We start from the raw sequence: 27,805 nt of genomic DNA, 5'->3' as shown, positions 1-27,805 counted from the left end.
TCATGGTGAACAAATGTATTACAAATACGAATGTTCCTACTGCTTGGTGTGCTGCAAACATTCCTCTGGCTTCATCTCTGCAGCGCAACCTGTCATCAGGAAATTACAATTCCACCGAGTTAAGTCACCCCACAATCACACATATCACAGAAGCAGGCTCCATAAAATCCTCACCTCCATGTTAATATTGCACAAACATAGTCTTCCAAACCCACCAACTTATGGCCAAAATTTAGCATGCTTTTCATTTATCTTACATAAAGTTTATCTTTTATCTTTTCCAAAGGTTTATTATTTGCTTCTATTACCATGTGTGTACTATTCTACATTCTCTGCAGTCTTTCAGTATATATAACAAAGTATAAACATCAGAAACGTACTGCGATGGTAGAAAAGATTGCCTCTGAAATACGAGAAGTTCACTTAACCCGGAAAAAAGTGTCAGAAAAAGAAATCACAACTGGAAAAATTCCAGAGGAGGGAGGAGTTTTCACAGAGACTGAAGGTTGTTAACAAACTAAAACTGAATCACTTGCTTTAAGAAAATTAATGAAGACTACAATAGCATTCTGTCCAAAGGTGCAAGGGAGCCAGCGCGATGGGGAGAGCAGCAGTGTGGACATATCCCTTTCTTTTGTTGGTAATCAGTGACTTGATTCATGGACAGAATACAACAGGTAAACAAACCGGGCATCTTTGTTGTCAGTGATCAGTTTTAGTGAGATATAAAAAAGTTTCACATGAAACTAAAAATCAAGGGTTGACTGTATTAGATGTTGAAAAATATGTTCTTTATATTTTATTGCACTTTTCTGGCAAGATGCGTGATTTTAGCTGGTTAAACTTTTGTGAACATTTGCAAAGGTCTCTTAAGTTTTGCTATTGCTAACCTGTGCCTGAAAGCTCCTAGGCTTGGATTATGTGTGTGTCTGAAGGAGAACATGCACTCTCTGTAAGGTGAACAGAAACTAAGTGGATTGAAAAATTAAATTGTAAATGTGTACATGTGGCAGTCAGTTTCTCAGCAAAAACATATCTTTGCTGTAAATATCATGTTGAAAACTTCCCCTTATTTGTTCGACAAAGTTGATTTCTTTCTGAGTTCCACCTTCACTATCTTTTACCCTTTCATGGGAGCGTGATCTTTGCTGGCAAGGCCAGAATTTGTTGTCCATCTCCATATATCCTTGAGAAGGTGATGGTGAGTTCCAGCAGCAGTTGCTTCAGACAATGGATTGACATGGATTTATTTTATCCACAATAGATTTATGAGGGGAAAAAATAGACTGTGGCCCGAACAGGTAACACGCCAGCAGTGGAATTGCTCAGTGAGCTGCATGAAGTTTCATTTGTATGGAAACCTTAAATAATGTGGCAAGCAAATAGAGCTTGTTGGTTTGGGTCTGAAATATATGATAGGGCTCCAACATCCAACCACTTTCAGGCTGGGCTCCCAGTGGTGTTTCGGGTTGTTGGCGTGGGATATGAAGCTAAAGGTTGTGAGCCCAGGTTTGGCACAACACACAATATTTTTCTGGAACCAGGAAGAGACAACAGAATCATTACTTTGACAATGTTTTACAGTTGTTTTCAAGGTTTCACCAGCAGTCACATCTGCATTTCACAGTGGTTCACTGACTCCTGAACCCCAGTTTTGTAAAGCAATATTATACATTCTTCAGGTACATGGGCTACTCATTCATTTAGAGACCTGCATATAATTGGACTCAGGTGGTCAATGAGCTTCCACAGCTCCGTAAGGTGTACACTATGTCCCCATCCTCAATTTTGAATTTCTATTTGCCCAAACAGCTCAAAGTATAATTTCTTCCCCCCAGTTCTTTGATGAACTGCCTATTTGTGCAAGACCTACCAATTCTGACATCTCAGGAAATTCCAGCATAACAATATTCTGGTATAACTTGCATTTACAACATTAGGTTCAACTAGCTTGTGAAGGAGATGCGATTTTGGGAGGGACGTGGGGAAAGGTGAGGATCCTTGTCATAGAGTCATAGAGATGTACAGCATAGATAGAGACCCTTCAGTCCAACTCATCCATGCTGACCAAATATCCTAAATTAATCTCCTCCCATTTGCTGGCACTTGGTCCATATCCCTCTAAACCTTTCCTATTCTTGTACCCATCTAGATGCCTTTTAAATGTCATAATTGTACCAGCTTCCACCATCTCCCCGGCATTAATTCAATACATGCACCACCCTCTGCAGGAAAAAGATAACCCTTAGGTCCCTTTTAAATCTTTCCCCTCTCAGTTTAAACATATGATCTTTAGTTTTCAACTCCCCTAACCTTGGCTATTCACAGTATCCATGCCCCTCATGACTTTTCAGGTTTCACAACATCTCTCCTATAGCAGGAAGACCAGAATTGCACACAGTATTGCAAGAGTGGCCTAAACAATGTGCTGTACAGTTGCAACAATGCCAGGAGAGTGTGTCAGGCTTGAGGGACCAGCTGGTGTTACCTTGCCGGTCAATTTTGCATGTTCACCATATTTTATTTGCCTTGATAGACCACTTCAGTTGTATCAATATAACTTGTTCAAGGTGAAATGAAGCCAGCTGCATGTGGGTTGCTGTATGTTATTCAGTGGGGAGTGCATTCAGTTCCTCCTGTTTATTCTGGACTTTCCTCTTTCTTGGTTTTCATCTCACACTCTCATTCCTTTAGAGGTGTGGAGCAGCCTATGAATTACATCAAAAGTTCCCTTGTTTGGGGGGCTTACTAATGGATGGGACAACTTTGATGTGGATTGTAGCTACTAAGTTGATTGACAACTGTAGGAGGTAGCACCTGACTGGGAATGCAGACTCAGGAGGCAGGCACGATTCATGCGAGTGAAAGACTTTAATTCATGTAGAAACTGGTTAATGCAGGGAGACGGCCAAAGGATCTTCCCTGAATCTGGCTTCAATGTACAAGCTTAATTATTCACCTAATCTTTAACTCACATTGGAAGAGAGATCAATGACACACTCTGATTTTACAGTAAAAAAAAGTATTCTTATACATTTTGAGTTACAATGATCACATGCAATTTGGTCACTATGTCCTTCCCTCTTAATCCATATACCCAATCCTATCAGACACCTAATCAATGATTGACATGCCAAAAGACAGCCCCAGGTCCCCCATGATTTTGTGGTGTTTAACAGACACTATCGTCTCTAGGCTTTGGGATCTTCTTATGCATTCTATTTATTCACATTACAAAGTGACTTGCTATTGTTCTTCAGGTCTGTCCTAGACATGCTTATCTCCAAGGACAGCTTGAATTCTGTTATTCATTGTATTCCATGTGCTGCCTTTATTACATTCAGTTACTCCTCATATTTCCCACTGTCCTAATTATATATGTAAAAGTGCAAAAGCAGTTACATAGATTACTTACAGCGTGGAAACAGGCCCTTTGGCCCAACAAGTCCACCCTGACCCTCTGAAGAGCAACCCACCCAGACCCATTCCCCTACATTTACCCCTTCTCCTAACACTATGGGCAATTTAGCATGGCCAATTCACCTAACCTGCACATTTTTGTATTGTGGGAGGAAATGGGAGCACCCAGAGGAAACTCACGCAGGCACGGGGAGAATGTGCAAACTCGGCATAGACAGTTGTCTGAGGTAGGAATTGAACCCGGGTCTCTGGCGCTGTGAGGCAGCAGTGCTAACCACTGTGCCACCGTGCCTTAACAGCACAGAAGAAACCCTGCATGTTATGGTTGTCTGCCATTCGTTGTGCTTCCAGAGCTTACTCCACCCCCACTAGTCCTTTATTTTTGACTTTTGTGTCGAGTTGCCTACAGGCCTGACTTTTCTCTTCTGTGTGTGGTTGTTGTTTTACTCTCAGACATTCCATGCTCTTCCAGCTTATCAGTTTTTGGATCTCCTGATCATTCTTGTCAAATCAGTTTGATGTTTCCTGGTTAGGTGTCTGACTGTATGTTGCAGGCAGTGATGATGGTGGGCTTGAGGGTGGACCAGAGACTATTGGAGGAATCCTGCGACTTGGTGTTGCCAAGGGTCGTTAAGGTTGGGGAAAGGGGCTGGTTGTATGACACTAACTTTTCCAAGCCTTTGACTGCCTCAATGTTGAACTTCTTGCGGCACTTGTTCTTTGTCTCTGTTGTGGCAGGGCTATCTTTATGTGGATTCTGGCTCGAATTAGGCAATGGTCCATCTAGCAGTCGTCAGCTCCTGTCATGGTGTGGGTGATTCTAAAATGTTTCCAATCCCTTGCTCTGATGATGACATTGTCAAGGAGGTGCCAGTGTTTGGAGCTCAGGTGTTGCCATGTTGACTTGTATTAGTCCTTTTGAGGGAACAGTTTGCTTGTCATAAGGAGGTTGTGTTCTCGGCATTCGGTCAGGAGCAGGGTGCCATTGGAGTTTTGCTTCCCTACCCCCTCTTCTCCGACTACATCATCCAAAAGTCTGCACTTTTGCTGACTCTGGCATTGAAGTCACCAAGAAAGATTAGTTTGTCCGCTGCAGGACCCGTGTGAGAGAGAGATTGGTCAAGGCTGGAGTAGAATTATTCTCAGCTGCTGCATCAAACATTACTGCATTTGCTCTGAATACTGTGACATCCAGGTTCCAAGCAAGTCAGAGAACGTGAGTGCTGCAGATGCTGGAGATGCTGGAGAGTCAGAGTTGAAAAGCAGGGCACTGGAAAATGCACAGCGGGTCAGGCAGAATCCCAGGAGCAGCAGAGTTGACGTTTCAGGCATAAGCCCTCAGATGCTGCTTGACCCACTGTGCTTTTTCCAGCACCATGCTTTTAGGTTCTGAACAAGGATGAGTCAGTGAGTCATGGGGCGTTCTGCAGGGGGAGTCTGTGTGTTGATTCATCAGTTTGTTTTTGATGGTGAAATCTCCAGGAATGTGGTGCTCTTCTTCAGCCTTGCATTTCCAGAAAAAGTGTAGCCCTCACGTTGCTTTCTGAGTTGCCCTTCCCCTGTCCACCGGGTTTCACTCAGGGAAGCAATGTCAATATCGTAGCAACTAAGTTCCCAGGCAACGATGGTAGAGCAGCGTTTTAGTCTGTCACTGACAGGATTATCCATAAGAGTCCTGACATTTCAGGTCCCAAACTTCATCCTGAGTGTGTGGACGTGGGGAAACCATTGCACACTTGCTACCTGATGGGTTCAGCAGCGCAAGGTTTTGCTCCAGTGATGAGGGGTTTCTAAGGTAACTGGAGACCAAGCACTACTGCTTGGCCTGGAATGGAATGCAAAGTGTGGCGCTGGGCAGCACCCCCTGCTGGGGCAGTGTGAGCTGTGCATAATGTTTGTTCAGTGACAGTTGGAGTACTCATGGAGTACTGTAGCGACACTATAGGAAGGATATGATTATCCTAAAGACAGTGATAATTATACCAGAGATGGAAGATTCAGCAGGACGTTGCTTGCCTACAATGATTCAGCTATGAAGAAAGACTAGATAAGTTGGCCATGATTTGGAGGTGCTGGTGTTGGACTCGGGTGGACAAAGTTAAAAATCATACAACACCAGGTTATGGTCCAACTATAAGCATTAGTTTTCAGAGCACTGCTTCTTCATCAGGTGGTTGTGAAGCAGGGCCATAAGACACAGAATGTATAACAAAAGATTACAGTGTCATGCAACTGAAATTATATAGTGAACAAACATAGGTTAAATCTTTCATCTTCGACAATGGATCTGCTGGCTTCAATCCTTTAATATGTAGATCCCAGAACTTCTTTTAAGTCACATTCTCAAGACAGCTCAAGGTTCTATAATAAAAGGTGCCATCTCAGCTCAGACAATGCATTAAATGTGTGAGGTTAAAGTCTGTCTGTATCCCAATTTTGAGTCAGAGTGGTTCTATTTCTAAAGTGAAACTTACATAATATTATATGGATTGACTGCCTGTAGGTTATGCATTTTTTCAGCAAAATAGAATATATCTGCGAACATAATTCTGCAAATACAAATTCACCCTACAAGTTTATATCTGTATGCGCATGCAGGAGAGAGACAGAGTACATGTGTGCATGTGAGTGTGTGCGTGAGTGCATGTGATGGAGTGTGTGTAAGCTTGGTAGAGTGCGTGTGTGTGTGTGTGAGTGTGATGGAGTATAAGCCTGTGAGAGGGTGCGTGCATGGGTGTGAGTGTGGCGGGTGTATGTGTGTGCATATGAGAGAAACCGTGTGTATGAGAGAGGGTCTGTGTTCGTGTATGAGTATGTAAGAGTGTGTGTGAGAGAGAGTATATAGTGCAGTGGGGTCACCTGTAGTGTGACATGAACCCAAGGTCCCAGTTGAGGCCATCCCTATGGGTACCGAACTTGGCTATCAGCCCCTGCTCAGCTACTTTGCGTTGTTGCCTGTCCTAGAGTCTGCCTTAGAGGATGGTCACCTGAAGATCCGAGGCCAAATGTCCCTGACTGCTGAAGTGTTCCCTGACTGGGAGAGAACAGCCCTGTCTGGTGATTATTGTGTTATGTATATTTATCCGTTGTTGTAGCATCTGCTTGGTCTTGCCAATGTACCATGCCTCAGGGCATCCTTGCTTGCAACGTAACATCTGAGCTACATATGAGATACACTGCAGGCAAGGTTGCCCTGTGGCATGATACATTGGCAAGACCAAGCAGACACTACGACAAATGTTGAATATACACCGCACAACAATCATCAGACAGGGGTGCTCCCTCCCAGTTGGGGAGCACTTCAGCGGTCAGGGACATTTGGCCTCGGATCTTTGGATGAGCATCCTCCAAGGCAGGCGTGGGGACAGGTACCCATGAGGATGGCCTCAACCTGGACCTTGGGTTCATGTCACATTACAGTGACCCCAACTGCACTATACACCCTCTCTCACACACACATACACACACACACACACATTTGTACATACTCACACAATGACACAGACCCTCTCTCATACACAAATTCTCTCTCATACACACATACATACACACCCCATACTCACCCCCATGTACATACCCTCTCACAGGCTTATATTCCATCACACTCACACACACACACACTCTACCAGCTTGCACACACGCAAATACACACTCTCTCATGCACTCAAACACACACGCACACACACACTCTGTCTCTTTCTCTCCTGCACGTGCACGCAGATATAAATTTATGGGGTGAATTTGCATTTGCAGATATAAACTAATTTGCTCAAAAATTCATAACAGACAGGCAGTCAATCCATATAATATTTCACATTTTAGAAATGGAACCGTCTGAATCAAGTTTGGGATACAGACCGACTTTTAACCTCACACCTTTAAAATATTGTCGGAGCTGAGCTGGCACTTTTTGTTATAGAACCTTGGGTTGTCTTGAGAATGTGACTTAAAAGAAGTTCTGGGATTTGCATATTAAAGAACCAAAACCAGCAGACCCAATGTAGAAGATAAAAGATTTAATCTATGTTTGTTCAGTATATCATTTCAGTAATCTTTCATTATAAATTCTGTGCTTTATGGTCCTGCTTCACAATCACCTGATGAAGAAGCAGTGCTTCGAAAGCTAGTGCTTCCAAATAAACCTGTTGGACTATAACTTGATGTTGGGTGATTTTTAACCAAATAGGCTGGGTTTGTTTTCCTTACAGCAGAGAAAGCTGAAGGGGATCTGTACAAAATTCTGAGGAGCATTGACAAGGTTAATAGGTAAAACTTTGCCCTTGAGTAGAGGATCAGTATTCCTGATGAAGGGCTTTTGCCCGAAACGTCGATTTTGAAGTTCCTTGGATGCTGCCTGAACTGCTGTGCTCTTCCAGCACCACTAATCCAGAATCTGGTTTCCAGCATCTGCAGTCATTGTTTTTACCTAGAGGATCGGTAATCAGGGGGGCACAGCTTTGATGTAAGGAACAAAAGGGTTAAAGGGGATTGGAAAAAAAATGTTTCCACCCAAAAGGCTATGGGTATGTGGAGGTGTCGGGGAACCTGCCTGACACAGAACCTCTCTACCCTCTCTACCTTCATTTCTGACTCCAATTCCACCTCTATTGGGCTGGTAAAATTTTACCCAGATATTCTTGCAATGGAGAAATATCAATTAATTCATCCTCTTGTTTTATTTTTCATAGTTTGACAAATTTTGGTTTGCCTTACTGTGGTTACTTTACACGGCATCACCAGATGGTAAACATGATGATGCTCATTTGAAGGGAGTACAGATAAATAGATTGCATGGCTTCTGTGATAGTTCTGTGGTTCTGCAATTCTATGAATGTCAGATGGCGAAGTTCACTTGATCGACCCAGAGAAACAAACCCATTGTGCAGCATCCATTTTTTTCTTAAATGAGGTTTTATATTCAAAACTGTATCTGGGAGGTTATGTTGCATTGAGGTCAGTATTTCAGTGAAGATGAATTTCCAAAAAAAGTTTTAAAATTACTTAGTTTAAATCTATTTGAAATTAAACTTTTTTAACAAAACCTGCCAAACTGGCTTCATATTCCAGCAAAGAGTCGGTCAAGTTTGTCGTGGTGGCGAAATAGTGTTCATCACTAAGTTACACCATGACCTGACTCCCTTCTCCTCAGGTATGCTCTCCTCCTTTGTACATCTCACTTATCTTATTCCTTTTTCTCATTTGTTTTTAAAAATCACAGTTTCCCAACACCCTCCCAACCGTATAAAATAAATCTTTATTTCTTCATTTAGCCTCTGTGCCAACAGCTCCTTCTCTTCAAGGATTTGAAACTCCAACTCAATTCCTCATGTTCTCCTCCTGGGTTCACTGCCTTCTTTCCTTCTCTATGGCTCTCCCTTCATGTAAACTTTCAAACTCCCTTGACTGTGCCAAACTGTGTCTTATTTCTAGTTCCATTGAATTAGTTTCAGATAAAGCCACCTCTAATTACTTTCTTCTATTACTCCATACTTATTTCCCCAAACCCAATCCCATCTTTTTCTGTACCTGTCTCTGCAAAAAAGTAAATTCAGTTACCATTACAAAATTATAGCCACATAGCCGGGCGGCACGGTGGCACAGTGGTTAGCACTGCTGCCTCACGGCGCCAGAGACCCGGGTTCAATTCCCGACTCAGGCGACTGACTGTGTGGAGTTTGCACATTCTCCCCGTGTCTGCGTGGGTTTCCTCCGGGTGCTCCGGTTTCCTCCCACAGTCCAAAGATGTGCAGGTCAGGTGAATTGGCCATGCCAAATTGCCCGTAGTGTTAGGTTAAAGGGGTAAATATAGGGGTATGGGTGGGTGGCGGGTCGGTGTGGACTTGTTGGGCCGAAGGGCCTGTTTCCACACTGTAAGTAATCTAATCTAGCCTCTGGCTCTTCACATGCCTCAACATTTCTGCAGCTATTGTTTTGCTCAACTGTACCTTCGCCTCCATTGATGCCCTCAATAAAAGCATTTCTCTCTCTCATCATTCCATTAGTACACCCTCATCTCTGCTTCTTAGTTCACATGACACAGACTGAAAAGGGTAATGTGGATGACAGATTTGACCAAAACCTCAGATCTGGATGAACCACCTGAAACAAAGTCTCACATGTTTTTCTTATTTACAAAATCTGCTCACTATTCTAGCATCACACTTAATCCAAACCATCTCCTGTAAACCCCCCATTCCCCCCCCCCCACCTCATCTCCAACAATAGTTGTGAGATGTTCACGGGCGACTTTGTGATCATCTCATTGGTTGCTTCGATCTCCTGTTCACTCACCTTCCTGGCCAAACCTCTCCTAAAAGTGACTATCTTCTCTAGTGCTGAACTCATTGCTTTGTTCTCTCAATCCCACTTCCACTGAACTGATTGCGCTTCAGAAGTTGATGATGGAGCACAATTTGGACTGCTGTAGTCTATGCCATATAAATGCACTCATAGTGCTGATAGGAAGTGAGTTCCCAAATGTTGAACCACTGACAATGAAGAAATGATGGTATATTTCTCAGCTAGATACTAACTACATTGTAAAGGAACTTACAGGTAATAGAAGATAGTTAGAATTTAGAATACCACGTCAGTGGTTCTTGTCCCTGTTGCACGCTGTTCTTTGTCCCCATTTTCCCTTCTCATTCTATAAAACTGTCTGTTCTTTATACTTGCAAACTTATTCTGTCTGAAGAAAATCAATGGTAAATGATGCATGAAGAGTTATATGTTTAAGTATAATTGTTCTTGACAGAGAATGTTGTATGGTACAGTCAATGTGATCCATTTAGTACTTGAAGCTGATGTGACAATCATAGACTTTCAGAATAATTCATTGCAGTGCAGAGTAAATAAACAAGAGAGTGTGCTTCATCATGGAAGTGCCCATTCAAAATTCTTTAAACTTCAAATAAAAAAAAACAGAAGGAGTAACTGGGTCACTCGAAGTCAGGTGGGTACTTTGGCCAGGGGCAATAAGATCAGGAAGAGTCATGTGGGAGTGGGTTGTGATGGTTGGATTGATAGCTGGCTCAAGTCAAGTCAGATTAGGCCGTAGTCAGTTTGAGGGGCTGTGCTTAGTCACATAAGGACTGTAGCTGAGTTACAGGCAATTATGAAGGGGTCAGTTGTTATTGGTAGTTGGCTGGCTAAATACTGAGTTGGAATTATCCTGGTTAAATACTGAGTTAACCCAATAAGGTTAACATTTCCAGGTCTTATATTCTGATTTTCCTTACTGAAGTGGATGATTGAATACTTATCCACATTTTCCTGCATCTGCCCCAATATTGGCCCACTCACTCAACTTATCTAAATCACCGCGAAGTTGTTTTAACACCACCCTGTCTGCTCACAGTCCCACCTTGTTTGGTGATGTCGGCAAAAATGGAAATATTACATCTGATTCCCTCATCAAATTCATTAATATGTTTTGTCCACGAGGATAAACATTTTCTATATGCAGGATTGGGATCTGGAATGTACTGCCTTGGAATGTCATAGAGGCAAGTTGAATTGTGGCATTCAAAAAGAAACTGGATATTTCAGCAAGGGAAAAGCAGCTTCAGGGTTTTGGGGGAAAAGGCACACCAGTGGGATTAGCTGACTTGCTTTTACTTCTTGACCTGCACTCATCAGCACAGGTATTGATAGGATAGCACATTGTTGTTTCTTTGGTGATTTGATGTTTTTTGTGATTCTGTCCTGATGAGTATAAGTTAGAAAAGCTTAACAGCATGCTTCCATTTCAGCAGTACATAACATCCTAACTATGGAAAGGGTTCTTGATTTGAAATGGCAATATTGTATCAGGATATTATGCCAGACTTAATATTACTTTTGGATAGAACAAGTAAAATGCAACCTCAGTTATAATTCAGGATTTAATTTTTGATTTTGTTTACACAGTTACATCAAATGTTTCTATAACTACTGTTGCTGAGACCTCAACAGTTGTACAATCAACGAGTGTGACACCAATCTCTATATCCATAATAGAACCAACAACTGACACCACAACTCAGCCAGTAACATGTGAGTTCACAACTACAACAGCAATAATTCAACTCATGCCAGAGTTTATAATTGAATTAAAAATGATTACATTTTCTTGCTTCATCGTCTGGAATACATAACAACTTAAGTACACAGGTCATTCTGATTGACAAAATACCATCACACCACATAGGAAGGGCATGAGTTAGATCATTTTGTACTTGAATGCTAATATTTAGTTTTGTTTAAGCAGCTTCATTAGATAATCTTATGAATTCAGATATCACATGGCTTATGAAACCAATACTTGCCTTGTTTAAAAATTTGTGGCAAAATCTTGTCATTGATTTAAATAAATCCAGGTATTCATTACTCTCAAAATTCAAGCCCACAAAGGTAATTAAATTTGCAGCCTTATATCATTTCCATGCTTAGCATAAAGAAACAGCATTTTCAAATGAATTTCTTCCCAAAGTTCTACATATTGAATCTTTACAGGGTGGAAACAGGCCATTTTCACCCAACATGTCCATACTGACCATCTGAAAAGTATCCTACCCAGACCCATTCCCCTACTCTATATTCGTTGAAAATGTGTTGCTGGAAAAGCGAAGCAAGTCAGGCAGCATGCTGCCTGACCTGCTGCGCTTTTCCAGCAACACATTTTCAGCTCTGATCTCCAGCATCTGCAGTCCTCACTTTCTCCCCTAATGCACCTAACCTACACATCCCTGAACACTATGCACAATTTAGCATAGCCAATTCACCTAACCTGCACGTCTTTGGATTGTGGGAGGAAACACAGACACAGGGAGAATGTGTAAACTCCACACAGACAGTTGCCCGAAGCTGGAATCAAACCGAGGTCACTGGTGCTATGAGGCAGCAGTGCTAACCACTGGGCCATTAAGACATCTGTACACACTCACCTTCATTTACTTCTTATTTCCTTGTTAATGATATAGCTATCCTAATTTTTGATGTTGATTCAGCTTTTTGGTGAAGTAGCCAGGCTTATTTACGCCTGGCTCATCTCCCTCTTAGATTGTATCCACCACAAAATCTTTGGGATTGCATGTAAGCTTGAAGGATTTAGTGTAATTAAAGTGAATTTCGACCCATCAAAAACTAATTGGTATTCCCTTAACTACACTACATTGGCTCTGTTTTGCCATGGCTAATGATTAACATTGTCCCATGACTAGTAAAGGAGGAAAGAGCAAGGAAGTTACCTCTGTGGTGGGAAATTTATTAGGAAGCTATTTTATTCTGATGGCGGGAAAAATAATTTTATTCTTGTTCAAGGTGTAATTGAATTTAAAGTATATTATGTTTTGTTGCCTCATAATCATTGTTTAAAAGTAGTCCTAATTATAAATCATAATGTAACATTGCTGTGTATGTCAAAGTCATTAACTTTGTAAGTATGCTGTAGCTTGCAGTCATGGCAAGTGGATACTATTGGAATTCCTTGGGTAGAATCATTGTTATCAATCGTTCCTATTGGTAACTGGGCTTGTTAATTTATTGCTGCAAAGTGAAGAGGGATGCCCCCCACAAAGTGTTCAAGAAAAGATAGGCTTAATCTTAAAATCAGAAGAGGTTGTTCCATCGTACTGGTTCAATGCAGAGAGTGCAGGAGGGCACATCAGGAGCAGTACAAACATACCTGAAGATGAGGTAGCAACCTGATGAAGCCACTAACCATGAGAGAAAGTGAGGACCATTGATGCTGGAGAGCCAGACTCGAAAAGTGTGGCACTGGAAAAGCATAGCAGGTCAGGCAGCATCCGAGGAGCAGTGGAGTCGTTGTTTTGGGTATAGGCCCTACATCAGGACTGGTTTTAAAAAGAAGTTGACAAACATGGCACTGCAGCTGAATTCGGCTTCAGAGTTAGGATGGCATGAAAGGAAGTGCATAGTAAGAAGGGACAGAAGGGAACACCGTACATTGGCTGGTGATCAAATCCGGATCTCCGTGTGCCAGGCGAGAATTCTATCACTGAATCACCAATGCAAATGAAACTTTTTCTTCCTGATGAAGGACTTATACCTGAAACGTCGACTTTCCTGCTCCTCGGATGCTGTCTGACCTGCTGTGCTTTTCCAGCACCACACTTATTGATTCAGGATTACTTGCATGCCAAGCAACATAAGCAGCAAGTAATAGTAAGACTTAAACGATCCCACAACCAACAAATCAGATCTAAGCTCTGCAGTTCTGCCACGCCCAGTCATAAATGGTGGTGGACGACGAAACAACTCACTGAAGGAGGAGGCTCCACAAATATTTCCCATCCTCAATGATGGAACAACCCTGCACATCAGTGCAAAAGATGAGGCTGAGCTTTCACAGTGATCTTCAGCCAGAAGTGCCAAATGGATGATCATTCTCACCCTCCTCCATTACAAGAAACATTTGGCACCATTGGATGCTGCAAAGACTACAGGCCCTGACAGTATTCTTGCAATAGTACTGAAGATTTTTTGTTCCAGAACTTGCCACTCCCCTAGCCAAGCTGTTCCAGTACAGATACAAAACTGGCATCTACCTGACAATGTGGAAAAGTGTCCAAGTATGTCCTGTGCATAAAAACAGGAAAAATCTAACCCGGACAATTACCGCCCCATCAGTCAACTCTCAATCATTACTAAAATGATGGAAAGTACCATCAACAGGGCTATCTAGCAGCACCTGCTCAGGAATAACCTGGTCAGTGATGCCCAGTTTAGTTTCCGCCACTCAGCTCCTGACCTCATTAAAGCCATGCTTCAAACATGGACAAAAGAGCTGAATTCCAGAGGTGGGGTTAGAGTGACGGTCCTTGATATCAATGCTGCATTCGACTGAGTGTGGCATCATGGAGCACTGGCAAAACTGGAATCAGTGGGTATCAGGGGCAAACTCTCTGCTGGTTAGAGTCATACTGACACAGGAAGATGGTCGTGGTGGTTGCAAGTCAGTCAGTGCAGCTGCAGGACACCTCTGCAGGAGTTTATCAGGGTAGTGTCCTCACTAAACTATCTTCAGCTGCTTCATCAATGACCTTCCCTTCATCATAAATTCAGAAATGAGGATGTTCATTGATGATTGCACAACGTTCGGCACCATTCGTGACTCCTCAGGCACTGAAGCAGTCCATGTCCAAATGCAAGAAGATCTGGACAATATCCAGGCTTGAGCTGACAAATTACATATAACATTTGTACCATACAAATGCCAGGCAATAACCATCACAAATAAGAGACAATCTAACCACTGCCCTTTGACACTCAATGGAGTTACCATCACTGAATCCCCCACAATCAACTTCCTGGGAGTTATCATTGACCAAATATTCAGCTGGACTCACCATATGAATGCAATGGATACCAGAGCAGGTATAGGCTAGTAACTCATCTCCTGACTCCCCAAAGCATGTCCACAATATACAAGGCACATGTCAGGAGTCTGATGGAATACTCCCCACTTGCTTGGATGAGTGCAGCCCCAACAACATTCAAGGAGCTTGGCACCATCCAGGACAAAGCATCCCATTTGATTGACACTGCATCGCCAAGCATCCACTCTCTCCAGCACCAATGCTAAGTAACAGCGGTGTGTACTATTTACAAGATTACTGCAGAAATTCATCAAAGTTCCTCAGCCAACACCTTTCAAACCCACAACCACTTCCACCTAGAAGGACAAGAGGAACAGATATATGGGAACACCAGTACATTTAAGGCCCCCTCCAAGCCACTCATCATCCTGACATGGAAATATATCACCGTTCCTTCACTGTCACTGGGTCAAAATCCTGGAATTCCCTCCCAAGTGGCATTGTGGGTCAATCCACAGCAGGTGGACTGCAGCTATTCAAGAAGGCAGTTCCCCACCACCTTTTCAAGGGCAATTATGGATGGGCAATAAATGCTGGCCCAGCCAGTGGCAACCCACACCCCACAACATGAATACATTTTTTAAAAACGCTTAATATTTCGTAGCTTTGGAGTTCCTGCCTTTTAGATGAGATGGTAACTGGAAAATTCTTTGCTTGCCTTTCTGAATGTAAAAACCTCCATGGCATGTTTGTGATGAAGTGTGGAGCATGTATCATGGCCAGTCTTTATCCCTCAACCAGCAGGCTGATGTAATCCTTGGTGTGAGCAAGCTGGTGTCAGTAACCTGGTCTGTAACCACCTGAGAACACAACTGCCTGCTTGCCCTCTGCCCTCCACCTTATGTTACCGTCTCATACTCTGCTCAAACTCTGCTGCTCACACAGCTGCTGGGGTCAAGTATCACAGCTCCCGTCTTCCGTCTGCCTCCGAACTGGGTCCTCTAGCACCCGGAGTGGGGCCTGGCTGTGACTGCAATGATGATTGATGATAATGCTGATGATGATGAATATTGTTTTCCAGTATTAACTGTCGTATGCATAATATATCTGTGAGATTTTAACTTCATGCTAGTAAGGTAGGGCAAACATTTTTCAGCACATCTTGAAAGACACAAAACTTAAATTTCGTTTGCACAGCTGCTTTGAGTGTTTTAACGGTTTATTTTCCTGAAACACCTACAGCTGTACATTCAACAACTACAGTACCAGTTTTTACATCACCAACAGCACTTACAAGTCCACCCGAACCACCAACTTCTCTGCTATAAACATGTGATTCCCTAACAACAACCTCAAGAACACTAATTGGGTCAATAACAACTAATGTTAGTAACTATAAGATGATTCATGTTTCTGATATTTTATACTGATTTTATTACAATTGATTGAACTCACATCAGTATTTATAATTGAAGTAAAAACTGATGATATCTTCTCACATCGGAGATACAGCTTGAAAAATGACACAGAGCAACTGCATTACACAAGCGCCTGGTGATCAGGTATTCATGATATTTCACAGGTCAGAATGTAAATGAAGGGTTAGTGAGGGACAACTAACGGCATAATTAATTATTATACTTTGAATTTGGTTTTACAGCTACAACTCCTGAGACACCTTCAACAGTTGAACAATCAACAACAACAACATCCATACGAGAATTGACCAGTACACCAGAACCAACAAGCTCCACCGAGCCATTAACAAGTGAGTCCTCATCAGCAACCTGGACAACAGTGACCAATGTGACTACAACAGGAAATACAAAGCATCGGTCTTTTTGCATCACAGCGATTCAAAAGAATCCAAGACATGAGAGAAAGGTTGATTAGTTTTTAATCAGTTTAGGTCCAGTTGCTTATAAATGGGTGGCACGATGGCTCAGTGGTTAGCACTGCTACCTCACAGTACCAGGGACCCAGGTTCGTTTCCCACTTTGGGCAACTGCCTGTGTGGAGTTTGTACATTCTCCCCGTGTTTGTGTGGGGTTCCTCCTACAGTCCAAAAGATGCTCAGGTCAGGTGAATTGGCCATGCTAAATTGTCCATAGTGTTAGATGCATTAGTCAGGGATAAACATAGAGTAGGGGAATGGGTCTGCATTGGTTATTCTTTGGAGGTGTGGACTTGTTGGGCCAAAGGGCCTGTTTACACACTGTAAGGAATTTAATCTAATAACATTGTCAAATTTTGTCAGTACACTGTAGCTTGCAGTCATGACAAGGGATACATTTGGAATACATTGGGGAGAATCAGTATCATGAGAATCCTTCTAACTTGGTTTGTTAAGTTATTGATACAAAGTGGAGAAGGATGTCCACACAAAGTGTTTCAGAAATGATAGACTCAAATGTAAAAAGCAGAAGAGGTTGTTGAGTTGTGCTTAATATGTAGTGCTTAAATTCATACCACACTTATTTAAGTTGGTTACATTGCTCTTAAATTACTTGTCAAATGGATAAGAGTCCTCTTGAAGACTATTATCCAAAACTAAGAGTCAGTGTATATTTCTGCTAATGATACCATTGAGATAAGAACTTAGAAACAACTGAGAAATTGGTTCACAGTTCGCAGGAAGAGTTCATTATATTGAGAAAGGTTTTCATTAATGTTTGGTGTCAGTTATAGGTTTCAGATATTCACTGTCCTACACAGAAAATATTAGTGAGCGTTTTACTTCTTGCCAGTAAGATAGGGGTAAGATGTTTCAACACATCTTGAAAGACACAAAAATTAAATTTTGTTTGCATGACTGTATTGAATGTTTTTACACATTATTTTGTTGAAACACTTTCTACAGCAGTACATTGAATAACTGCTATATCAGTTTTTACATCTACAATGCCACTAACAAGTACAAAGTGAGGTCTGCAGATGCTGGAGATCAAAGTTGAAACTTTATTGCTGGAACAGCACAGCAGGTCAGGTGTGCTTCATCCCCCCTCCCCCCACCTTGTCTCAGCCGGATCCCTCCAGCCCGGCACCGCCTTCCTGACCTACAGTCTTCTTCTTGACCTCTCCGCCTCCATCCTACTCCGACCTATCACCCTCACCTTGACCTCTTTCCACCTATCACATTTCCAACTCCCCTCCTCCAAGTCCCTCCTCCCTACCTTTTATCTTCTCCTGCTGAACACTCTCTGCTCATTCCTGAAGAAGGGCCTGTGCCCGAAACGTCGAATCTCCTGTTCCCTGGATGCTGCCTGACCTGCTGTGCTGTTCCAGCAATAAAGTTTCAACACTAACAAGTACACCAGAGTGAGTAACCTCACTGGTACTGGATGTGAGCTCCCAACAATAACCTGAAGAACAGTAATCAGGTCAATAATAACGATGGTAGAAACAATCAGATCATTCCTGTTGCTGGTGTTTTAGACTGGGTTGGATTATAAATTGTTGAACCCATACCAGAATTTATTACTGAACTTAAAAATAGATGGATGTCTTCTTGCCCCAGAGACACAGCTAGAAAGAAATGACACTGAATAACAGCATTACACAAAGGCCTCATAATCAGATATCACGATATTAAATTTGTCAGAATCTAAAACAAGACATTTCTGAAGGGAGAGTAAGAAACAATCCAGTGTAAAATTAATAATTATACTTTGATTTTGATTTTACAGCTACATCAACTGCATCAATCACTGAGACACCTTCAACATTTGACCAATCAATGACAACATCTACACAAGAAGTGATAACTACATCAGAACAAACAACGACACAGAGTTCCACTGAGCCATTCACAAGTAAGTACCAACCAACACCTTGAATAACAGTGAACAATGTGACAATAGAGGGGAACAGAAAGCGCCAGTCATTTTCTGTTGCAATACTTTGCTACTGATGGTATTCAAGAGAATTCAATGCATGCTAGAAATTGTGTTTAAATTAAGAGCACATAAGGTGTAGCTACCATACAATCCACAGTAGTAAAATAATGATTGTCAATATGTGCATCGAAAATAGATGCTGTTGGGAAAAGCAAAGTTGTATCCACTAGAATTAATAAAATGCAATAAAGAAAGGACAACTACGAGTTTGTTACTGTTGCTTTGACTATTTTTGCTGAAACATATCTTCCAAGGGTACATGCAGCATCTACCATAACGATGTTAACATCCACAACAACATGAACAAATACATCAGAACTAACAAACAGAGAGATTTCTGACAAGTACAATTGAAAGAGTTGTTTCAGCATGTTAACCTAATCTTGCATGTTAACAAGAAAGTAAACAGCTTCAATCCATTCAATAAGATTTGAAATTAATACTCACCAGACCTTTACTGCTAGAGCTGTTGTGTTGTGACAGTAGGGAAAGTAATTCCGGTCCTACCAAAGTTGTCAATGAATTTTAAGCATATCATGCAACAGATTTTTTCAGCAGCAGCTATTCTATTGTGATATTCAGGAAAATAGTTCTATTTCTGACTAAGCTGTCAATGAATTTTAAGCATTTAACATTTGGTTACCTCAGAGTTGCAGCTGGTAAAATAACAGTGAGTAACTTCATTCTTAAAAATATTCCTGATTGCAAATCATGATATAAACTGCTACATATGTTAAAATTATTAACTGTATCAGTACACTGTAGCTTACATGGCAAGTGGATACTTTTAGAATGCTGAGGATAGAATCAGTGTCATTATTTCATCTTATTGATAATTTGTTTTGTAAAGTTATTGACATGAAGTGGGGAAAGATGCACACACGAAGTGTTCAAGAACGGATAGGCTCAGTTATAAAAACAGAAAAGGTTGCTGCATTGTGCTCCAAATTTTGTGCTTAAATTAACATTCTTATTTCAATAGAAAACATTGCTCTTAAATTACTTGTCAAATGCACAAGAGTACATTTGAAGACACTTATTTAAAATTAAAAGTCAGTGTACATTACTGCTACTGATAACATTTGTATGACAACTTAAAAAGAAGTGAAAAATTTGATTGCTGTTTGAAGGAAGACTTCAGTTTAAGGTGAAAGGTACTCATTATCGTTTGATGTCAGTTGAAATTTTCAGGTATTTACTGTCGTATGCAGGAAATATCAATGAGATTTTAACCTCATGCCAGTGAGGTAGAGCAAATATGTTTCAGCACATCTTGAAATGCACAAAAATTAAACTGTTTTTGCACAGATGTATCAAGCATTTAAAGAATTTATTTTGCTGAAACAACTTCTATAGCTGTACATTCAACATCTATACTACCAAGTTTTACATCATCAACAGCACTTCCAAGTACAACAGAAGCACCAACCACTTTGCTGTAAACATGCCACTCCCTAATAACAACCTCAAGAACAATAATACGGGGCAATAACAACGAGTGGTAGTAACAACCAGATGACTTGTGTTGCCAATGTTTAGTATTGTTTTTATTATAACTTATTGAACTCACATCAGAATTTATAATTGAAGTAAATACAGATGATAGCTTCTCACCTCAGAGACACGGCTGGACAATGACACAGAGCAACCCCATTACACAAAGGCCTCGTGATCAGATATTATGATATCCCATTCATCAGATACTAAATCAAGACATTTATGAAGGGAGTGTAAGAAATGACTCATGGCATAATTAGTGACAATCCTTTGACTTTTATTTTACAGCTACAGTAAGTACATCAGCATCTGAGACGCCTTCAATGTTTGAACAATCAACAACGACAACATCCACACGAGTGCCGACAACTACAGCAGGGTCAACTACACCAGAACTGACAACTACAGCAGGGACAACTCCACCAGAACTGACAACTACAGCAGGGTCAACTCCACCAGAACTGACAACTACAGCAGGGTCAACTACACCAGAACCGACAACAACAACTACACAGAGTTCCACTGCGCCATTAACAAGTGAGTCATATTAACAACCTGAATACCAGTAAACAGTATGACAGCAACTGGAAATAGAAAGCATTGATTTTTTTTTGCAGCACTTTGGTACTGAGGATATTGAAAAGAATTGCATACATGCCCAAAATTACAATTAAATTGAGAGTAGATTCAGTGTAGTAGCTTCAGAGTCTGCTGTAGCAAAATGTCAATTGTCAATATGCGCACCCAAAAGAGATGGTGTTCCAAAAATAAATGTTGTATTCACCAGTATTGATAAAAAGTAATTTCTGTTGGACTTAAAAGCAACTTTTTCTTATACAGCCTACAATAAATGCTTTGAGCATTCCTGCTGAATCATGTATTTTAAGTGAAGAACTAGTGAGTTCCAAATCAATTTTAACATCCACAACAGCATGAACAAGCATATCAGAACCAAAAATAACATGGAAATTTGGGACTCGTACCTATGATAGAGATTTTTCAGCATGTTAACCTAATGGTGTATTTCAGTAGCATGGTTAATGGTATCAATCAGTTTAATGACATCAGAAATTAATGGGCAACAGATTGTTTCAATAGCAGAAACTGTATTGTGATATTCAGGAAAATAATTCTATTTCTATCAAAGCTATCAATGAATTTTAAGTCTTTCACTTTTAGTTATTGCAGAATCACAGCTGGTAAAATAACAGTGATCATCATCATTCTCAAAAACAGTTCAGATTGTGAATCATGATATTACATTGCCACATATGTTAAAATCATTAATCTTGTGTCAGTACACTGTAGCTTGCAGTCATGGCAAGTGGATACTTTTGGAATACCAGGGGTGGATTTAGTGTCATTAATTTTCTTAATGATAACTTGTTTTGTTAAGTTATTGATGTGAAGTGGAGAAAGATGCTCACACAAAGTGTCCAAGAAAGGATAGGCTCAGATGTAGAGACAGAAAAGGTTGTAACAGAAAAGTTTGTCCTTCATATTTAGTGCTTAAATTAACATTCCTATTTCTTATTTCAATTGCTAACAATGCTCTAAAGTACTTGTCAAATGCATTAGGGTCCATTTGAAGACTCTTATTTAAAAGTAAGAGTACATTTCTGCGACTGATAACGCATGTGTGACAACTTAGAAACAAGTGAAAAAATTGATTGCTGTTTGAAGGAAGTACTTATTTTAATGAGAAGAGTGCTCACTATCGTTTGATGTCAGTTGAAATTTTCAGGAATTGACTGTTGTATGCATGAAATACCAGTGAGATTTTAACTTCATGGCAGTAAGATAGAGCAAATATATTTCAGTACATCTTGAAAGACACAAAAATTAAACATTTTTTGCACAGCTGTCTTGAGTATATAAGTATTTCTTTTGTTGAAACAACTTCTATAGCTGTACATTCAACAACTACACTAAAAGTTTTAGATCATCAAATGCACTTACAAGTTCAACAGAATCACCAACCACTCTGCTGTAAACACACCCTAAAAACATCTCAAGAATAGTAATCCAGGGCAATAACAATGGGTTATAGTAACAATTAGATCATTCGTACTGCTGATGTTTAGTATTGAATTTATTATAACTTACAATTGAAGTGAGATCAGATAATATCTTCTCACCTCAGGGACACAGCTGGAAAATGACACTTGCAACCCTATTTCTCAACATATTACATTCATCAGATTCCACATATTACATTCATCAGATACTTAATCAAGACATTTATGAAGGGAGAGTAAGAAACGACTCATGGCATAATTAGTGACAATCCTTTGACTGTGATTTTACAGCTACATCTGGTACATCAGTGTCTGAGACACCTTCAATGTTTGAACAATCAGCAATGACAACATCCACAGGCGTGCTGACAATTACAGCAGGGACAACTACACCAGAACCGACAACAACTACAGCAGGGACAACTACACCAGAACCTACAACAGCTACAGCAGAGACAACTACACCAGAACCGACAACAACTACAGCAGGGACAACTACACCAAAATCAACAACAACTACAGCAGGGACAACTACACCAGAACCGACAACAGCTACAGTAGGGACAACTACACCAGAATCGACAACAACTACACAGAGTTCCACTGCGCCATTAACAAGTGAGTTCTGTTAATAACCTGAATAAAAGTAAACAGTATGACAACAACTGGAAATAGAAAGCACTGGTCCTTTCTTTTTCGCAGCGCTTTGCTCCTGATGATAATCAAAATAAACCAATACACGCCCAAAATTACAATTATGTTGAGATGAGATTTAGTGTAGCAGCTTCAGAGTCAGCTGTAGGGAAATGTCAATTCTCAATATGCGCACCCAAAAGAGATGCTGTTCCCCCCAGAAAATGTACTATCCACCAGTATTGATAAAAAGTGAATAAGAAAGGAGAATTCTGATTTAACTCCTGTTGGATTTAAAAGCAACATTTTATTATACACCCTGTAATAAATGCGTTGAGCATTGCTGCTGAATCATATATTTTAAGTGTAGAACTAATGAGTTCCAAATTAATTTTTACATACACAAAAGAATGGACAAGCATATCAGAACAAATTAAAAACACAGATATTTGTGACAAGTCCTGATGATAGAGATGTTTCAACATGTTAACCTAATCATGTATGTCAGCAGCATGGATAACGGTATCAAGCAGCTTAATGACATCAGAAATTAATGGGATTGTTTCAGTAGCAGCAACTCTATTGTGATATTCGGGAAAATAATTCTATTCATACCAAAGCTGTCAATGAATTTTAAGTCTTTCACTTTTAGTTATCGCAGAATCGCAGCTGGTAAAATAACAGTGAACATCATCATTCTTTAAACACAGTCCTGATTGTCAATCATGATTTATGTTCAAATCATTAACTTTGTTAGTATACTGTAGTTGCAGTCATGGCAAGTAGATGCTTTTGGAATGCCAAGGATAGAATCAGCTTCATCAATTTTTCTTTTTGATAGTTTGCTTTGTTGTTATTGATACAAAGTGGAAAAAGATGCCCACAAAAAGTGTTCAAGAAAGAATAGGCTCAGATGTAGAACAGAAAAGGTTGTTGCATTGTGCTTCATATTTAGCACTTAGATTTCAATTTCTTATTTCAATTGCTAACATTGTTCTAAATTACTTGTCAAATGCATTAGAGTCCATTTGAAGACTCTTATTTAAAAGTAAGAGTCAGTGTACATTTCTGCGACTGATAATACTTGTGTGACAAGTTAGAAACAAGTGAAAAAATTGATTACTGTTTGAAGGGAAAATTCATTTTAATGAGAAGGATGCTTGGTGTTGTTTGATGTCAGTTGAAATTTTCAGATATTAACTGTTGTATGCATGAAACATCAGTGAGATTTTAACTTCATGCCAGTAAGGTAGAGCAAATATATTTTAGTACATCTTGAATGACACAAAAATTAAGCTTTTTTGCACAGCTGTCTTGAGTCTTTTAATAATTTATTTTGTTGAAACAATTTCTATAACTGTACATTCAACAACTATACTACCTCATTTTACATCATCAACAGCACTTACAAGTACAACAGAATCACCAACCACTCTGCTGTAAACACTCCCGAAAAACATCCTCAAGAATAGTAATCCAGGGCAATAACAATGGGTTATAGTAACAATCAGATCACTTGTGTTTCACATTGATTTTATATAACTTATTGAATTCACATCAGAATTTACAATTTAAATGAGATCAGATGATATCTTCTCACCTCAGGGACACAGCTGGAAAATGACACTTGCAACCCCATTCCACAAAGGCCTGGTGATGAGATATCTGCACATTACATTCATCAGATACTTAATCAAGATATTTATGAAGGGAGAGTAAGAAATGACTCATGGCATAATGAGTGACAATCCTTTGACTGTGATTTTACAGCTACAGCAAGTACATCAGCGTCTGAGACACCTTCAACATTTGAACAATCAACTACGACAACATCCACAGGAGTGGCGACAACTACAACAGGGACAACTATACCAGAACCAACAGCTACAGCCGGGACAATTACACCAGAACCGGCACCAACTACACAGAGTTCCACTGCGCCATTAACAAGTGAGTCCTGTTAATAACCTGAATAAAAGTAAACAGTATGACAACAACTGGAAATAAAAGGCATTGGTCCTTTCTTTATTTCAGTGCTTTGCTCCTGTTGATATTCAAAATAATCCAATACACACCCAAAATTCCAATTAAATTGAGATGAGGTTTAGTGTAGCAGCTTCAGAGTCAGTTGTAGCAAAATGTCAATTGTCAATATGCGCACCCAAAAGAGATGGTGTTCCCCCAAAAATATACTATCCACCAGTATTGATAAAAAGCAATTAAGAAAGTAGAGTTGTGATTTAATTCCTGTTGGATTTAAAAGCAAGATTTTATTACACAGGCTATAATAAATACTTTGAGCATTCCTGCTGAATCATATATTTTAAGGGTAGAACTAATGAGTCACAATTAATTTTACACCCACAACAGCATGAACAAGCATGTCAAAACAAATAAAAAACACAGAAACTTGTGCCAAGTCCCAATGATAGAGATGTTTCAGCATGTTAACCTAATCATGTATGTCAGCAGCATGTTTAACAGTATCAATCAGTTTAATGACATCAGAAATTAATTGGCAACAGATTGTTTCAGCAGCAGCAACTCTATTGTGATATTCGGAAAAATAATTCTATTTCTACCAAAGCTGTCAATGAATTTTAAGTCTTTCACTTTTAGTTATTGCAGAATCGCAGCTGGAATAATAACAGTGAACATTATCATTCTTTAAACGCAGTCCTGATTGTCAATCATGATATATGTTCAAATCATTAACTTTGTTAGTATACTGTAGTCGCAGTTATGGCAAGTGGATACTTTTGGAATGCCAAGGATAGAAAAGGCGTCATCAATTTTTATTTTTGATAATTTGTTTTGTTAAGTTATTGATACAAAGTGGAATAAAATGCCCACAAAAGTGTTCAAGAAAGGATAGGCTCAGATGTAGAAACAGAAAAGGTTGTTCCAGAAACAGTTGTCCTTCATATATATTGCTTAGATTTCAAATTATTATTTCAATTGCTAACATTGTTCTAAATTACATGCCAAATGCATTGGAATCCATTTGAAGACGTTTATTTAAACGTAAAGTCAGTGTATTTTTCTGAGAGAGATAACACTTGCGTGACAACTTAGAAACAAGTGAAAAAATTGATTGCTGTTTGAAGGAAGAAATCATTTTAATGAGAAGGGTACTCACTATCATAGAGTCATAGAATCATAGAGATGTACAGCATGGAAACAGACCCTTCGGTCTAACCTGTCCATGCCGACCAGACATCCCAACCCAATCTAGTCCCACCTGCCAGCAGCTGGCCCATATCCCTCCAAATCCTTCCTATTTATATCCCTATCCAAATGCCTCTTAAATGTTGCAATCGTACCAGCCTCCACCACATCCTCTGGCAGCTCATTGCATACACGTATCATCCTCTGCGTGAAAACGTTGCCCCTAAGGTCTCTTTTATATCTTTCCCCTCTCACCTTAAACCTATGCCCTCTAGTTCTGGACTCCCCGACCCCAGGGAAAAGACTTTGTCTATTTATCCTATCCATGTCCCTCATAATTTTGTAAACCTCTATAAGGTCATCCCTCAGCCTCCGACGCTCCAGGGAAAACACCGCAGCCTGTTCAGCCTCTCACTGTAGCTCAGATCCTCCACCATTGGCAACATCCTTGTAGATCTTTTCTGAACCCTTTCAAGTTTCACAACATCTTTCCGATAGGAAGGAGACCAGAATTGCAATATTCCAATAGTGGCCTAACCAATGTCCTGTACAGCTGCAACATGACCTCCCAACTCCTGTACTAAATACTCTGACCAATAAAGGAAAGCATACCAAACACCTTCTTCACTATCTACCTGCGACTCCACTTTCAAGGAGCTATAAACCTCCACTCCAAGGTCTCTTTGTTCAGCAAAACTCCCTAGGACCTTACCATTAAATGTATAAGTCCTGCTAAGATTTGCTTTTCCAAAATGCAGCACCTCGCATTTATCTAAATTAAACTCCATCTGCCACTTCACAGCCCATTGGCCCATCTGGTCCAGATCCTGTTGTAATCTGAGGTAACCCTCTTTGCTGTCCACTACCCCTCCAATTTTGGTGTCATCTGCAAACTTACTAACTGTATATCTTATGCTCGGATCCAAATCATTTATGTAAATGACAAAAAGTAGAGGACCCAGCACCGATCCTTGTGGCACTCCACTGGTCACAGTCCTCCAGTCTGAAAAACAACCCTCCACCACCACCCTCTGTCTTCTACTTTTGAGTCAGTTCTGTATCCAAATGGCTAGTTCTCCCTGTATTCCATGAGTACTAACCTTGCTAATCAGTCTCCCATGTGGATCCTTGTCGAACGCCTTACTGAAGTCCACATCGATCTGCTCTGTCCTCATCAATCTTCTTTTTTACTTCTTGAAAAAACTCAATCAAGTTTGTGAGACATGATTTCCCATGCACAAAGCCATGTTGACCATCCCTAATCAGTCCTTGCCTTTCCAAATACATGTACATCCTGTCCCTCAGGATTCCATCCATCATCTTGCCCACCACCGAGGTCAGGCTCACCGGTCTATAGTTCCCTGGCTTGTCTTTACCGCCCTTCTTAAACAGTGGCACCACGTTTGCCAACCTCCAGTCTTCTGGCACCTCACCTGTGGCTATCCATGATATAAATATCTCAGCAAGAGGCCCCGCAATCACTTGTCTAGCTTCCCACAGAATTCTCGGGTACACCTGACCAGGTCCTGGGGATTTGAAATTTTCAGATATTAACTGTTGTATGCATGAAATATCAGTGAGATTTTAATTTCATGGCAGTAAGGTAGAGCAAATATATTTTAGTACATCTTGAATGACACAAAAATTAAACATTTTGCACAGCTGTCTTGAGTGCTTTAAGTATTTCTTTTGTTGAAACAACTTCTATAGCTGTACATTCAACAACTACACTAAAAGTTTTAGATCATCAAATGCACTTACAAGTTCAACAGAATCACCAACCACTCTGCTGTAAACACACCCTAAAAACACCTCAAGAATAGTAATCCAGGGCAATAACAATGGGTTATAGTAA

At 40.3% G+C, this 27,805-nt stretch overlaps 1 protein-coding gene across 1 annotated transcript in view; it reads left to right on the top strand.

Annotated features, from left to right (window-relative positions):
• Positions 1–598: 598 nt before the first annotated feature.
• Positions 599–27,805, top strand: part of LOC122556327 (uncharacterized) — a 62,315-nt gene continuing 35,108 nt past the window's right edge. Inside the window, exons 1-7 of the mRNA XM_087993956.1 lie at positions 599–677; positions 11,329–11,454; positions 16,399–16,506; positions 18,425–18,550; positions 20,420–20,668; positions 22,441–22,767; positions 24,553–24,732. Coding sequence (XP_087850082.1) covers positions 599–677; positions 11,329–11,454; positions 16,399–16,506; positions 18,425–18,550; positions 20,420–20,668; positions 22,441–22,767; positions 24,553–24,732 — 1,195 coding nt within the window. The remainder of the gene's footprint in view (positions 678–11,328; positions 11,455–16,398; positions 16,507–18,424; positions 18,551–20,419; positions 20,669–22,440; positions 22,768–24,552; positions 24,733–27,805) is intronic.

The sequence above is a fragment of the Chiloscyllium plagiosum genome, unplaced genomic scaffold (genome assembly GCF_037043375.1).
Source record: "Chiloscyllium plagiosum isolate Xiang-an unplaced genomic scaffold, Cpla_swu_hap1 HiC_scaffold_13, whole genome shotgun sequence".
NCBI classification, from domain to species: domain Eukaryota; kingdom Metazoa; phylum Chordata; class Chondrichthyes; order Orectolobiformes; family Hemiscylliidae; genus Chiloscyllium; species Chiloscyllium plagiosum.
Note: the sequence above shows the minus strand (reverse complement) of the source record. Positions and strands in the feature narration are given on the sequence as shown.